Source organism: Ascidia mentula, chromosome 5, assembly GCF_947561715.1.
Source record: "Ascidia mentula chromosome 5, kaAscMent1.1, whole genome shotgun sequence".
Taxonomy (NCBI): Eukaryota; Metazoa; Chordata; class Ascidiacea; order Phlebobranchia; family Ascidiidae; genus Ascidia; species Ascidia mentula.
In genome coordinates this window covers 5,120,080-5,134,253 of record NC_138570.1, presented here as the reverse complement: position 1 = coordinate 5,134,253, position 14,174 = coordinate 5,120,080, and the positions used below count along the sequence as shown (strand labels likewise).

General features: G+C 37.9%; 4 protein-coding genes across 4 annotated transcripts; all 4 read right to left on the bottom strand.

Moving 5' to 3' along the window:
- Positions 1-1,180: 1,180 nt before the first annotated feature.
- On the bottom strand, positions 1,181-3,844 carry LOC145901865 (leucine-rich repeat-containing protein 47-like). The gene is made up of 7 exons (XM_082989672.1): positions 2,917-3,844; positions 2,711-2,835; positions 2,536-2,655; positions 2,097-2,215; positions 1,892-2,030; positions 1,686-1,778; positions 1,181-1,573 (listed from the first exon to the last, which is right to left on the bottom strand). Exons 1-7 carry the CDS (start codon positions 3,824-3,826, stop codon positions 1,376-1,378), a joined length of 1,704 nt encoding a protein of 567 aa, XP_082845798.1. The 5' UTR covers positions 3,827-3,844; the 3' UTR covers positions 1,181-1,375.
- A 9-nt stretch (positions 3,845-3,853) lies between these two features.
- LOC145901874 (proteasome subunit beta type-7-like) lies at positions 3,854-5,053 on the bottom strand. Its single transcript, XM_082989682.1, has one exon. It carries the CDS (start codon positions 5,016-5,018, stop codon positions 4,188-4,190), a length of 831 nt encoding a protein of 276 aa, XP_082845808.1. The 5' UTR covers positions 5,019-5,053; the 3' UTR covers positions 3,854-4,187.
- A 457-nt stretch (positions 5,054-5,510) lies between these two features.
- LOC145901859 (ATP-dependent DNA helicase Q1-like) lies at positions 5,511-10,012 on the bottom strand. The gene is made up of 14 exons (XM_082989665.1): positions 9,769-10,012; positions 9,416-9,613; positions 9,150-9,329; positions 8,909-9,015; positions 8,743-8,850; positions 8,591-8,681; positions 8,458-8,537; positions 8,071-8,239; positions 7,692-7,840; positions 7,528-7,629; positions 7,159-7,313; positions 6,817-6,908; positions 6,556-6,760; positions 5,511-6,189 (listed from the first exon to the last, which is right to left on the bottom strand). The coding sequence occupies exons 1-14, from the start codon at positions 10,010-10,012 to the stop codon at positions 6,036-6,038; spliced, it is 2,034 nt and encodes a 677-aa protein (XP_082845791.1). The 3' UTR covers positions 5,511-6,035.
- Positions 10,013-10,620: 608 nt separating this feature from the next.
- LOC145901872 (formylglycine-generating enzyme-like) lies at positions 10,621-13,521 on the bottom strand. The gene is made up of 7 exons (XM_082989680.1): positions 13,323-13,521; positions 12,598-12,880; positions 11,902-12,150; positions 11,509-11,676; positions 11,170-11,353; positions 11,042-11,101; positions 10,621-10,764 (listed from the first exon to the last, which is right to left on the bottom strand). Exons 1-7 carry the CDS (start codon positions 13,408-13,410, stop codon positions 10,621-10,623), a joined length of 1,176 nt encoding a protein of 391 aa, XP_082845806.1. The 5' UTR covers positions 13,411-13,521.
- Between the last annotated feature and the right edge of the window lie 653 nt (positions 13,522-14,174).

Sequence of the window (14,174 nt, the reverse complement as noted above, 5' to 3'; positions counted from 1 at the left end):
TGTGCGCATTGTCCAGAGGCAGGGATCCAGAGATTTCTCCTTATTTTGAAGGACAGCTTCTTCCAAAAAAAACAATCTGTTTGTTTCGGTTTTTAATACATGAAAAGCTTTATTTTTCATTGCTATTGTGACTGTTTTGGGCTTTTATGTAATTTATAATTGCCCCTCACTGTACGGCGACGTTTCTATCTGCAAACAGCGCAATGTTTAAAGAAAAAACGGTATGGGGGCAAATCCAAAGTGGTCCAAAAAAACGTTTGATTGACAAATTCCATGAATCTGCGAGGTTGCTTATTACACCAGCCGTAAAAAAACCGATACAGTTCCTGATTTTTTACAACGAAACCGTTGTGACCCTATCTCTGGCTTATTGCAACTTCTGCAATAAAAGTGGACTTTTGGGACATAAGACAACGTAAAGAAATAGGTATTTTGTAGGTACTTGACAGTAATAGCAGGCAATGGACAGTTAACCTGAATATCAGAACAAAAATCAAAGAGTTTTTAGTTCGGTGTACGATTGACGATTTGGTAAGTAGCCAAACACAGAACAAATGTCGCTATTATGAGAAGGTTGTTTTAGACAAACCCCAGTAAATTCCTTTCGCTCCTCACGTGATTTGGGTTGTTGACTTTTACGTCAAATCCTACTGAACTGACGCAAGTCGGTTATCTAATATGGTCTAATAAACCCGCGGTACTAATGATTTTGAAATTATTGAACCTAATTGAGTTGGGTTTACCTGAAAAGTCAATGATCGTTGGTCCAGAGCGATCTAATCGCAGTTCCATGCGATTGAAATCATGTAGAGTGTCACGACAAACCGCACTGTCTCGAAAAATCAGTTTAATGGGCCTGGATCGACTTTCGTGTTTTGATAAGATACGAGTTACAGATAAATCGACAGAGCAGAATCCCATCTTTGGTTATGGTAAACTCTTTATGTGCATTAAGCCTAAATAAACAGTTGAGCTGTTACACTGCACATGCCTATATATTTGGCAAACACACTGCCGATTTTTTTTACCAATTGTTTGAGACAGTTGATTATTATTAGATAAAACACTTGCTACGTTGAAATTTTTCAATTTGAAAGCTTGTACTTTTTAAACCTGATAAACTTAATATGTTCAAATCCAGATCTCATTTTACATTAAAACACGTAATATCTTTGGAATATTTATTGCTATGTACTCCAATTTGGGTGTACATCGTCACCACAAACATGTTCTGGGAGCAAAATCAAGCAGCTGCGATCCTCCCAAGAAAATCAGACTTTGCACACACCAAGCAAGGTGTTAACTTCCGTCATACACCTTCTTGGCCTGTTTTCCTGCATAAAACCGCTCGACACCAGCAAAATTTTCAGTCTCCCTACACTGGTCTTCTAATTTTTATCTCCTTGTTGTCGTACGCCATGTCGGTTCTGGAGGGGTAAACAACCCTCATTTTTCCTTCACCGTCTTCAACCATCACCTGCTGGACAACCAGACTCCGAGGAGTTTGGGAAGCATCGGTCGCAGTACTCTCTTCTTCACTGGAATCGTCGAAAAAATCCCGCTCCTGGTGACCCTAGGTGGGATCATAATACTGATATATAGTGAATGAGCAAATTAGGATGATGACTTCATATTTTTTCTTGTATTTAGTATTGATTTTTTTTGTCTAATCAATAAACATTTACCTGTGTTTCAGAGTAAAATCCCAACTCCACCATTCGTTTTAGCATTTCATCCATCACAGATTTGCAGGCATTTAGTGACTTTGTTCCGGTGACCTAAAATTACAACATATAATACTTTATAAAAATACCTCTTTCAGGTATATCTTTCAGAGAGTTTGCACCACTAATTCCATTTTAAATAAACATACGACAATCCACACACTTACCTCCACAAAAATGTCAGAGCTGTCCTTCGAAATCTTTGTGGCATCAGCATTGGTAAGAGGTGGAAGAGATATTACACAGTCGTCACTACTTCGCTTCAGAAGAGCAAACTTCTCCTGCCCTTTCAATAACGTCAAGTACCTACAAACCAGTTTCAGTAATAACAATAAACAAAGCAAAGGAAATTTCAAAACTCATGTCATTTACTTGTGAATTCCTGACACTTGGTTTCGTTTCTTATCCTTCCTCACATCTTCCGCTTCTTTACAAAGCTTTCGGTAAAGGTCAAGTGCCGTCACCTCTGCCTTTCTTCCTAATGGACGAATCTGTGCAAGATTTTATTATATTTATATGTGTATGTATCTATGTATATATCATGAAGCAACAAGGCTCAGATTGAAGTCAGCAGATTTATTTGTATAAAAATCGATTTCGCTTATGTAAGCATCGTCAGTTTCTTATTCAAAGAGAATCTATATATATATATTATACAACACTCCCAAAAGATTTGAAATGTGAATGGCAAATTAATTTTATGTTCAACAAATATTTGTATACTTTTAAACATTGTTCTGCAGTTATCTAGCTTTTTTGGACACATAGCATGTTTGGACATAAAGAAAATAATGAGTGCTTTGTTTTATACCTTGAAAAGGGCAGGATTTTGGGCATCGTAGATCACATAGGATCCATGCAAGTGCTTCATATCATGGGTAGCAATGGTCGCAATTGTCCGTTTCCCACAACTCTCATCATGGAGTCTTGTCTAAAAAAAGTTTTAGTGAACACAAAAAATGTAATTGTCACAAATGTTTCCTTACCTGCAAGGTGATGAAACTCCTAAACATGTCACCCTGGTCCAGATTTAGGCCCTTTATGATACAAGCGACCATGAAAGGACGAATTTCCTTGACTTCATTTTCAACAATCACACGAAATGGAACCTCTGCAATTATTTTTAAATAACAGTTCAAAATAACATTACTAGGAAATTTATTTGCTGTGGTGTGGATACGAGCATACATACCCTCACTTGATGTATCCACCTTTAACACGTCTATGAAGTATTTCACCAATGCCTCTTCATCTGCTGCCACTGCTTCATGAGCCTTTTGATCTTTCAGCTTTTTGCGTCCACCTTTGCTTTGCTGGGATTTTCCATTTGCATTGCTTTGATTCTGCTTTGCCCTTCCCTTAGTGCGAATGTAGTCCATAATAGACTTTTGTGTGTTCTTCTGATCAATAAGTTTCTTCAGTCTCTTGTCCTTCAGAGGATTTGAGGTAAAGTTGACTTGCTTCAGTTTAAGGCACCCAGCAATTGCACGGCCAAGTTCCTTGACATGGTTGTTGGATAGATCGAAGACTTTGAGCAGAAGGACCTTTTCTATTGTGTCTGGAACGTCATCAATTTCGTTGTGTGATGCATGAAGCTCTGCCAGACGGTCACATACTGGTGAAGAGCTCAGGACATTCGGGAATTCAGTAAACTGATTTTGGGATATATCCAACACTGCCAAGCTTGCCATGTTACAAGTAGTAGGTGGTAGAGCTGACAACTTATTGTGTGCCATATTGAGCGTATGCAGATTCGTAAGATTACCGATGTTCTCCGGTAATTCACTAATTTCATTTTCTGACATGTCAATATACTTAAGAGTTACAATGCTGGTTATTTCATCAGGAATTGTTGTCAGTGTATTTTGCCGACAGAAAAACTGAGTCAAATGGCATAAATTCGATATTCCACTGCTCAGTTCACGGATGGCAAGTGAGTTTATCTGGAGAAAGTTCAGAAGTTCAAGACTGTACAGCTCAGAAGGCAAATGACCTTCAGCATCCTCAATTCTTTTCTTTACGGTTTCATCAGAACCTTTGAGGACAAGTTCGCGCCTTTTCTCTGTCTGCACCTGAAGGATTTCAGGCCAATCTTGTGACATTCTTACGAACTATTACGCAAATCTACATTTTGGAAAAAACAAGGACAAGATATTAAGGTATAATTACAATTGTGTTTGTATTTTAAAAATGCTTTCAATGTTACTGAAACAAAGCAAATTATTCTAATGATATTGATAAACTTTTTAATTTTTGTTTCATGACACATATTACAATACAAAAACTTTGCCAGAAACCTTCAATGAAAAACACAAAACAATAAAATGAACTTGTGAGAAATAGCTCAACAGTTTGCACACAAGGATAACAGTATTGATCATGTCCATGAATTTCTCTATTACATTTCAAAAAAAGTCACTTTCCATCTTCATCAATATCACAAAACTACTACCAGCCTCAAAGTTAAGTTGTATCCATTTCTTCTTGCACTTTTTCTTCCACCACATCAAACTCAATCTTTTTGACAGATTTGCTTAATACTTGAGTAGTACCGGGTTTGTAGCGGTATGATCCTTGTCGAACTCCTTTAACATTGGCCACATCATACGGTCGCAAATACTCAACTTTCTGATCTTTGCCAATGATACAAAGATCAACATTAGAGCCAGATCCGAGGTCGTTAAAGATACCAGCTGCCACAGCATCACGGACCAGCTTCATTGCTTCTGCTTTTTTCATGTTGGGCTTGTAGCCAGATTCGAAAGTTGCCATTGCTGCAAGTGATCCAGAACCCATGGTGACATATGGCAGTTTGTCAGTAGACCCATGGGGATGTATACTGTACAAATGTGGACCTTTGCAGTCCACACCACCAAGTACTAGAGCAGCACTGACATAGCCTTGATATCGGTATAAGTATTGCTTCAGCATCCTGTTTGCTGTCGCAACCCTTGTGGGTCGACCAGTGTTGTAACGATGCAATTGTAGGCTTGATGAAATCATTTGAGTTGTCATTTCAGTGTCAGCCGCCGTACCTGCTCCACAGCAGTATACGTTAGGAGCAATATAGTGGATCTTGCTGCAGTTCTTATCAGCAATGATGGTGTCTTCTGTGGCTCGGGTGTCAGCACCAAGTATGACCCCTCCATCGAATATCAATCCAACAATAGTGGTTCCTGTCTTTCTCACCTTGGGCGCCACGACCCCGTTTTTCTCTAGCCTTGCGTTTCTTGCACAGTTTTCAAATGAGAAGCCACCTTTTGGTGCTTCTAAACATGTCACTGATGTTGCCATTCCTTTTATTATTAACCTGTGTCCTATACTTAAGAAATTCTAAATAACAAAATATTACTTAAAAGTTTTGTTGCACTGACATGTACGTTAAGTTTGCGTAACCTTATTACCTGAAGATTTATATTCTTGCTCATTAACTGTACATATAATCTGGCTTTTTTTTGCCCAAATCTGTTTGGGCATTGTCTTTATTACTGCAACTGGTAGCCTCTAATTTATGTCAGATTTATTTAGAAAAATTGATTTCAATAATGTAAGTATTATCAGTTTCTTATTAAAATAGAATCATTTATTTGCTGTTGTTTATTACTTACTGGATTAACTATCCTGGTGTTTCACATTCACAAATTCTCAAAATCTCCATCTCATGCTTTGTGCGTCACGGTCTGCTGCCTTCAATATCCGGCACACTAGAGCTTTTTAATTTCGGATTGCCGAATGGTCAAACCAGAGACAACAAATCATAGAATACTAAAATATGTTGGTATTCTATCATCAAACAAATCATGATTCCACAGACGCTTAACTCACATTGACTGGGGCGGAAAAAAACACACACAACTAAGAAACTTTGAGAGGCAAATTAAGTCATGGCAGTAAAACGAAAAGCACTTTACCACTGTGTGAATTGAAAACAAATAACACATAGTCTATTCACATGGAATAGAAAATTTCTAAGGCAGTGAAGACGTTAAAATGAAAACATTACCAACGGAAACAGACAAGTGGAATAAAGAACCATGTTATTGTGTAGCAAAGGCTCAAGATGACAGCAGTGCATAGGTTAATTGCAGTCAACAAAAATTATTTGATACTTTTCCAAAATCGTTTTTAACTAAAGCCAAACAAACGGTTAAGATATGGTGCATCGCAAAAACGCAAAATAAATGATGATACTAAAGCACCTTCGGCAGCAAATGCGCGTGTTCCTGTTTTTGCTTTTGGTAATTGCAAAATATTGCTAATAAACAGTAAGAACACCTATCAAATGAAGTATTTTCTGTCAAAGAAGTCGCATCAAGAAAGTTTTGTGCCAAGACGCTGGGAGTAAACTTGGCTTGTCGATGGTGATTGAGTGCAGAAACTTACCACCACTTTTTCCATGTGTCGCGACCTCGGGCCGGCGACCAAGTAAGGCACTTTTCGGTACCTAGTGAAGCAGTATTCCAAGCTGCAAAATAACGCGTAACTGTGCTCTTTAACTGGTTATATTCTAGAAATCACGGCCTATAATGCATTTTATGTCACTGGTGATGACGTTTTTTGAATAGCCTTTTGTGTGTGAATAATGCGTGGATCAAGAAAGGTTCGATCGGCCCCTGTAGAACATGACTTTAACTTTGAAAAACGCTGCAGTTTTCATCAATCACCAGAGTGATTTTGTCTCGCGCTGCACAGCTACGCATATAGCCACCAAATCGCTATTATTGCGTCACAATGAGTTTTAAATAGTAACCGCCCCCCTTAAGAAAATTTCTGGGTCCGCTCCTGGCGTGAACATTGTTCCTAACAAATCCAATATTATCAAAACGAGTACCCCAGGTATTGTTCTTTTAACATGTGAAGGAGGATCATCTGCAAATCCACCTTGGCGAGGGAAGCTAAATCCGGGTGTGCGGAAGAGAGTTTTCCTGCTCTTTCCACTAATTTATTGGCAGTTAGGTCTTCGAATGCGCCCTTATTGGCCTTCACAATGTCCAACAGCGCCCGACACGCCTGTGTGACGTCACGAGTGGATTTTTCTAAAAAGTTTGATTGATTGTAGAATATCGTACTGCGATGAGGCATCGGGACTTACTTTGTAAACCTGCGCAAATGTCGCACATCCCGTTGCATTGAATCTTGTCATTCTCCTCGCTGAAGTGGCTGCCGATGAACTCGTGTCTGCATCTAGAAGCGGAAATAGGTGGGGTTATCGTAACCAGACATGTTTTTTGTCACTTTTGGTGCAAGGTGGCGCTACCGAGAACTTTAAACCCCCTAAAGACGTGTTTCACAGCACCGGGATTCGAACCCATGTTGCCGCAAATCTTGCCAAACCCAGAGAATCACTGGTCAGGTTTTTTACTTAGTATGTGGGTCAAGCGCCTTTACTGATGTCGATTTTGTCCATGTTGTATTAACAAGGACATGAACTTACGTAGTGGACGAGCTGCAGTAGCTGAGCATTTTGTCTAGATTTTGTGGTCCCAAGTTTTCGTCGAACACCATTGAACAGAGTCGGAAAACGTCGTTAAATCCCATGTAAAGGAGGCACAGAGCTGGCTGACCGTCCCTCCCTGCTCGCCCAGATTCCTTCAAAAATATTCCTCTATAAAATTGGGGTTGTTTCAATGTTCTGTCTTCTGTTGCCTTTACTCTCTGGTTTGCAACGCCCAAAGTCATACGAACATTACGAATCAAACCACATCTACACTCGTTGGTTTGGCAATCAGAACTTTACTTGACAGACTTTTAGCAAACGATTTTACAAGCTCTGTATATCGCAAGGAGTAGTGCCATCACTCACCTGAAAATAGGTTTCGAAGTTCTTGCTCATGGAGTGGTGGATGACGAACCGGACGTCTGACTTGTTTATTCCCATCCCGAATGCAACGGTCGAACACAACACCTTAAACGTCAAAGGAGTTTATTTTAGGAACGTGAAAGATTGATATGCTACAAAATGGTTACTTTTATTTCGTCGTTAGCCCAAGCGTTGTGTACCGCGCGTTTGTCTTGGGCCGACATCCTAGCGTGATAAACGGCTGCACTTATCCCTCTGTCGCTGAGTCCCTTGCACACGTCAGTGCAGTTGCGTCGGGAAAGACAGTACACCAGACCTGCGCCAACAAAAATACCGTTGCGAAGTTCATTTTGAAGCCAAAAAACAAAACAATCTGTCTGTTAAATTTATAGAGGGATGAACACCAATACCAATTTTATTAGAAAATATTTGGTATGCAGTCACCCTTCAACCAATATTGTCCCAATATACCAGGCAGGTCCATCTTGTGCATGATAAATAGTTATTTATTTGGTTGCTTAATATACTATGTACATTTAAATATACCAGACTCGTCTTTGAAGTGCTGGTTGATTGTGTCTGCCATGTCCCTGACCACCTTCTGATGGCTTTCGGGTTTAGGCCGAACTTCGTAAAACAAGTTTGGACGGTGGAGAGGGGCTCGCAGCACAACAGCATTCTCTATGTTCAATATTTCCTTTGTGTCTTCAGTTACCTAAAATTTTTTTTATAGCGACTGGGGAACTGTTTTACATATAGGGCACCACAAAAGTTTTGAATATTTACAAAAACCAGAACTTCAAAACAAAGCTAACTACCAAGTGAGCAACTAATTCAGGATTTAAAAATTTTTCATTGGATGTCCGGTGACATTTGCATTTTACATATAATGAGGTTTTGGCCACTGCATAAAAAACAATATCAAAAACAAACCTTTTTTGTTGCTGAAGCAGTCAAACCAATAATTGGAACTGTCCTAAACTGTTTTTTCAGGATTCCAAGGTATTTGTAATCTACAAAAAAAGTTTTTTAAGAGCAAAACAAATGTATCTAATGATGAATTTACCTGGTCTGAAGTCATTTCCCCACATACTGACGCAATGCACTTCGTCTATCGCAAACCTTGATAAGTTGTTTGCTTTGTAGCATTTATCCAGCTACAACATTTAACAGGGAATTTAGGGACACTAAATGTTTAACAAAACCAAAGGTTTTCACCTGTGACATCAGGGTTTTGCTTTTTGATATTTTTTCTGGAGTGAGGTAAAGTAATTTAAAGTCAGGATTATTGCTCTCCATGCCATGGTAAATTTCCAAGGCTTCATCCTATGAAAAATGTGCAACTTTAATAACAGAAAGCAAATGTTTTAAGCTGAGAATTTACAGCAGTTGTGTTGGATGAGAGCATTTTTGCTGAAATACCACATCGTCGTAAGTTGAGAATTTGATCTTCTATGAGTGAAACAAGCGGAGACACCACAACAGTTATCCCTAATAAACAAAACTGAAATTCAATGCTTGAAGTAAAATATTTTCTGGCAGCAATACTTCTTTCTTCTGGTATTAACAAAAGCGTAACAAATTTGGACTTCTATCCATTAAAGTGTTGAGATAAATAGGCCAACCTGTGGACAGCAATGCGGGGAGTTGGTAACAAAGACTTTTACCACCCCCAGTAGATGTGACAAGAATGACGTCTCTGTTGCTCATCGTAGCATTGATCGCTTCCAATTGTTGGGGCCGAAAGTTGTCCATATTGAAGATTTGATTCATTTTAGATTTGACTTCATCACTCCAAGTAAAACCTAATTAATATTTCACAAGGATTTAAAAATCTCTGTTTTTGATAAACAGTATGACAACAGGCATTTTAAACATAAAACAAACTTGCTTTTATTTGTCAAATCATCCACTGTTTCTTGAGTTAGGTTGAGTTTTGCTGATTGTGCAGTGGCCCATTCTAAATCTTTTTTTCCGGTGGATTGATTAATTTTAAATTCCACGAGTTGTTGGGCTGCCTCCAGTTGCTTTAATGCTCGTTTTGTTTCTTGAATGCGATTCAAAATATCTTGCTTTTTTACATGCAAGCCTAAAAAGCAGAACAAATACTGCTGTATTGTTAAAGAAAGAAATTTGTCATGAATAAGGAAACAGGACCAAATACACAAACAATTGTTGCAAAAATTCACCTGCACCTTCACCTAAGACAAAAAAACTTATTTGTCAAGCTTTAACAGAAAATACCATGTAAAGGATTCAGTGATTGTTGTTTCTTCCACTTTGTTGTCCTTTCTATCTCCAGAACACTTTGCCTCCGATGATCTTGAGTGCGGGGAGTTGGCGGATGATTGTAGGACGCCCGAATGTCGTCCCACACTTGGGGCATTCCCCCAACTGGCTGGTATAATCCTTTGTGATTTTGTGCTTGAAGCACTTTTGCAAAGTTCCCGAACCGCCTTTGCGGTATTGCAACAGCAACATGCCACATTTTTGACAGAAGATCTTGATTACCGGAATGTTCGACACCATCTCATCCCGTAGTCTTTAGATTTACAACCCATTAAAATTATGTTTTTAGGTTATGTTAACCCAATTTGATGGGATGGTGTGAGATCACCTGAAATATACCAAGCATATGTTATATTTCTGAAAGGTGGAAGCACTACAATAAAATCAAAAAGGAAAATAAGCATGTAGGAGAGAGGTGAAAGATAACATGGCTCTGCATAAGTCATAAATATATGAAACACAAAACCACAGAATTTTAGATGATTAAAATGAAATGGAATGAACAATTTGCTTGCAAAACTGAAAATAGAAAAAACAATTTTGTAAGTCCCAATAAAGATTGACGGGCAATCAAAATAAATTGCACATAAGTGAAAACAGTGTTTTTTTTAAACTTTTTTTTTTAATATTTTCTAATCATTTTCCTGCATTACATCTGAAACATGCCTAAATCTTCAAAAATAAAAATAATTCCTATGCAAATACAGTATTTCATGCTTCAGGTACCCATTCCTTCATTATTAATCTCAAATTAAACAAGCTTTATTTGTTTATGAACTAAGTAGAAGTCAGCCAATTTAAAAACAATCATAATTCTGTATGCGATTGTTTTTCAGGTTCTTTTAAGTATTCAGGCAGCTTGTCTGCAGCACAACGGAATCCAAGGTTGGAAGAAGAACTGTCAGGGGTGTTTTCACTTCTGGCTGCACAACGATAGCGATAGCAAAATTCCTGACAGACAAGATGGAAAAAATGGTCGATTGGCTCACTAATTACAAACTGTAATAATTGTTTTTATATACGAATGATCTTACAGCTCTGCAATGGCAACAAACATGGTTTTACAGTCTCCTACAGAGTGTAAGTCAAAGGAGCTTTTAAGGTACCAAAACTTCAATTTTTCTTTGTGGTTTACATGTTTTGTTTGCATTGATTTTTTACCAATGCTGATTATCCCAGTGTAGTGCAATATATACATCACATACAAATAAATTAAGTAACTTTTTACCTTTGTACACATGTAAGACCCACCCTTCTTCACCTTTATTGTACCATTTTCAGGTCCTTTCTGAAACATTAAAAAGCCACATCAAGCATTGTTTAAAATTGCATTGATCTAATTTAAATATGACTCACAGGATTTTTGACAGGATGTGGTTCGTGATTTGTGTTGTACCAATCTGATACCCATTCCCATACATTGCCCACTGTGTTGAAGAGGCCAAACTTGTTGGGTTGAAACGCATCGACTTGACAAGTGGTGTAGCAACCATCATCCACTGTGTTTTTCTCCGGAAACTTGCCATGCCAGATGTTAACCCTGTCAAGCACAACTTGAAAATTAACACTAATAGAAATTAATCACTGTAAGGAAATTGATGTCATGTTACAAACTACTGTTGCTTGCCACATCAGTAGCAATTTAAAGAGAATTATAGTATGCTAGTTGTAATAAATCTATAAAAATAACCTTACATGTGCTGGTTTTTAGGGTTTAGTTTATTTCCCCAGGGAAACAATCGATTCTCCAATCCCCCTCTGGCAGCTTTTTCCCATTCTGCTTCAGTAGGTAATCTCTTGCCTGCCCATTCACAATACTTTACTGCATCATTCCAAGAGACATGTAGAACTGGATGATTTAACCTACAGTCAAGAGTATTGGATAATGCATCGGAAGAAAGTTTTTTTTTTAATTTCGGTGCATTACATTTCAAGTGCACAACATATGTAGATATTTTTCTGCACCTATAAGAACAGTACAGGCTATAAAAACTCATGAAAAATCCTATTTTTGAAGTTAAAAGTTAGTCATAAGCATTAAAGACATCTGCTGTACATGCCCAACAACAATTATTAACTTTGTCATACTTTCCATTGATATTGGTATCGGGACCTGCCGGATGCAACCAGTCAGCACCAGTTACTGGAAGCCACCATGGAGATGATGCAACAACCTGGGTGATTTTGGCCAACTCTTTTTCACTGATGAGATTTTCAAGAACGAAGGAGTTTGTGAATTTCTCTGCTTCTGTTACGTAGCCTGTGTCTTTCACAAAATGTGCGAACTCCAAGTTGCTGACCTCATACGTGTCCATGTAGTACTCGTCTAAAGTTACTCTGAAACAAAATTACTTTGTTAACTCCATTTTAAAAGTATGTAAATCTTTGGGTTTTAAAATAGAAAAACTGCACAGGATATATTCTTAAACAAGGATTATTGAATCAATGCAGTAGGTTTCCATCAAAGCTTTTCAAATTGTTTTGCTCATGACCCCTTTTCAATTGTTGACAATGTCCCATGACCGTTTGCATGAAATGTCACAAAAGCCTATTTAAACATGCATGACTAGGGCAGCATGGTTACAAAATAGTACAGATAAATGAATGTTGCGTTTGTGAGACATGGGTATACTCTTTGCAATCCACAAGTTTGTCATATGACCCCCAACAGTGTCATGCCCCCCAGTTTCAGAAGCCCTCTATTATAACAGAGAGCTAGCATATATGCTTGCACACAACTTGTTGATTAAAATGGCAGTTGACAAATCAAATTAAAATTCTCACTGTCTGGTTGGTCCTTCCCCATCTTTGGTGATCATTTCATCGGTGCCCATTGTAAATGTTCCTGCTGGGATTAACTGCATGCTGTTGTAACGCTTTACTTCGGGGTCATTCAAATCCTTAAATGTGGAAAGAATTTGGTTGTTTTCCCTTCTTTTTTTGACTACCGGTTCCTCTTTGATGGTTGCTTCTTTAGCTTGTTGTGCTTCAGCATCTGTTTCCTCTTCCACCACTGCTTCATCGTCATCAGTGACTGTTTCTTTGCGGTCGGTACCATCACAACAACCTAAATGTAAAAGTATTCTAGATTGGAAAGTTCATAATTTGTTTTTGTTTAGCGAACAGCAATTAAGCAGACAAACAGATGCATTAGCTAAAAGTTATTTGCACAGATGTGAAAATTTGTCATTCTTTCCAATCGGGAAAGTATTTGGGCCCAACACAAACTTCAGTACTTGCATGTGACGAACAAATAGCATTGACTTCAAAGAAGATAAAATACAGTTGGCAAGTAACGTCAAAGATATTTAGCATTTTTTTGTACTCTGCTCAGGGTTTCACTGAAAGCTAATTCTGAGGTAGTTTTACAACTAGGCTAGTCGTTTTAGTTTTCCAATGCTCTGATTGTTGATTATTATTTTTACCATGCAAGCAAATAGTTCCTTTCAATGTTTTTTAAATTTCAATAATATATAAAATGTCTTATTTGGTTTTGAAATATAATTTACCTTTAGTTTCCAAAGGCTCATCTCCAACTGTCAAGTTTATGAAGAACAGCACACACAAAACAAAAAAGAGCTTGTAAACTTTCTCCATGTTACATATAATTTAATAGAAGTGAATTCGAAGTGGTTGTTGTTTGGGGTACCTACGTTCCTGTTATATTTTACACTGCAGCAATTCAACACAACTGCGATTCATTACAAACAAAACAAACTCACGTGTTACATTCATCACCTGTGGATCAGTCAAGCGGAAATTCGCGCCAAGCACAAAAGCAGAACGGTTATGGACAGAAATATTTAGCAATTTTAAGATCCATGAAGGATAAAGTCTCGTTTAAACTCTTGAACATTTGTGATGGAATATTTCAACTGTGGTTCGAGCATTTTTTTAGCTCACTATGTTTTTTTCATTTGAGTTCACAGATCTTCCAAAGTGATCGTCTTGCACAGATTTTGGTTACCGTATTTTACGGACCATAAGGCGCAACTTAAATCCTTTTTTTTCCTCATAAATTGATCGTGCGCCTTATAAGCCGGTGCGCCTAATGTATGGATCAAGTAGTGCTTTATTGCCTACACTCAAAACCAGTACCGATACTATTATAAATAAACCACCGTCTTACACAATAAACTACGGTAAAAGCAACTAGCAACTATGATATTCATACTATTGTGACTTGCTTACATTTATTACGTAACAAGTTTTTGTTTAATGAGCTTTATACGGTAACCCATACTCCTTGAAATACGTTGCGTTCTATAGCCCGGTGCGCCTTATGTATGAACAAAAAACTAATCAAAGCAATTTATTGACAGTGCGCCTTATAATCGGGTGCGCTTTATGGTCCGTAAAAT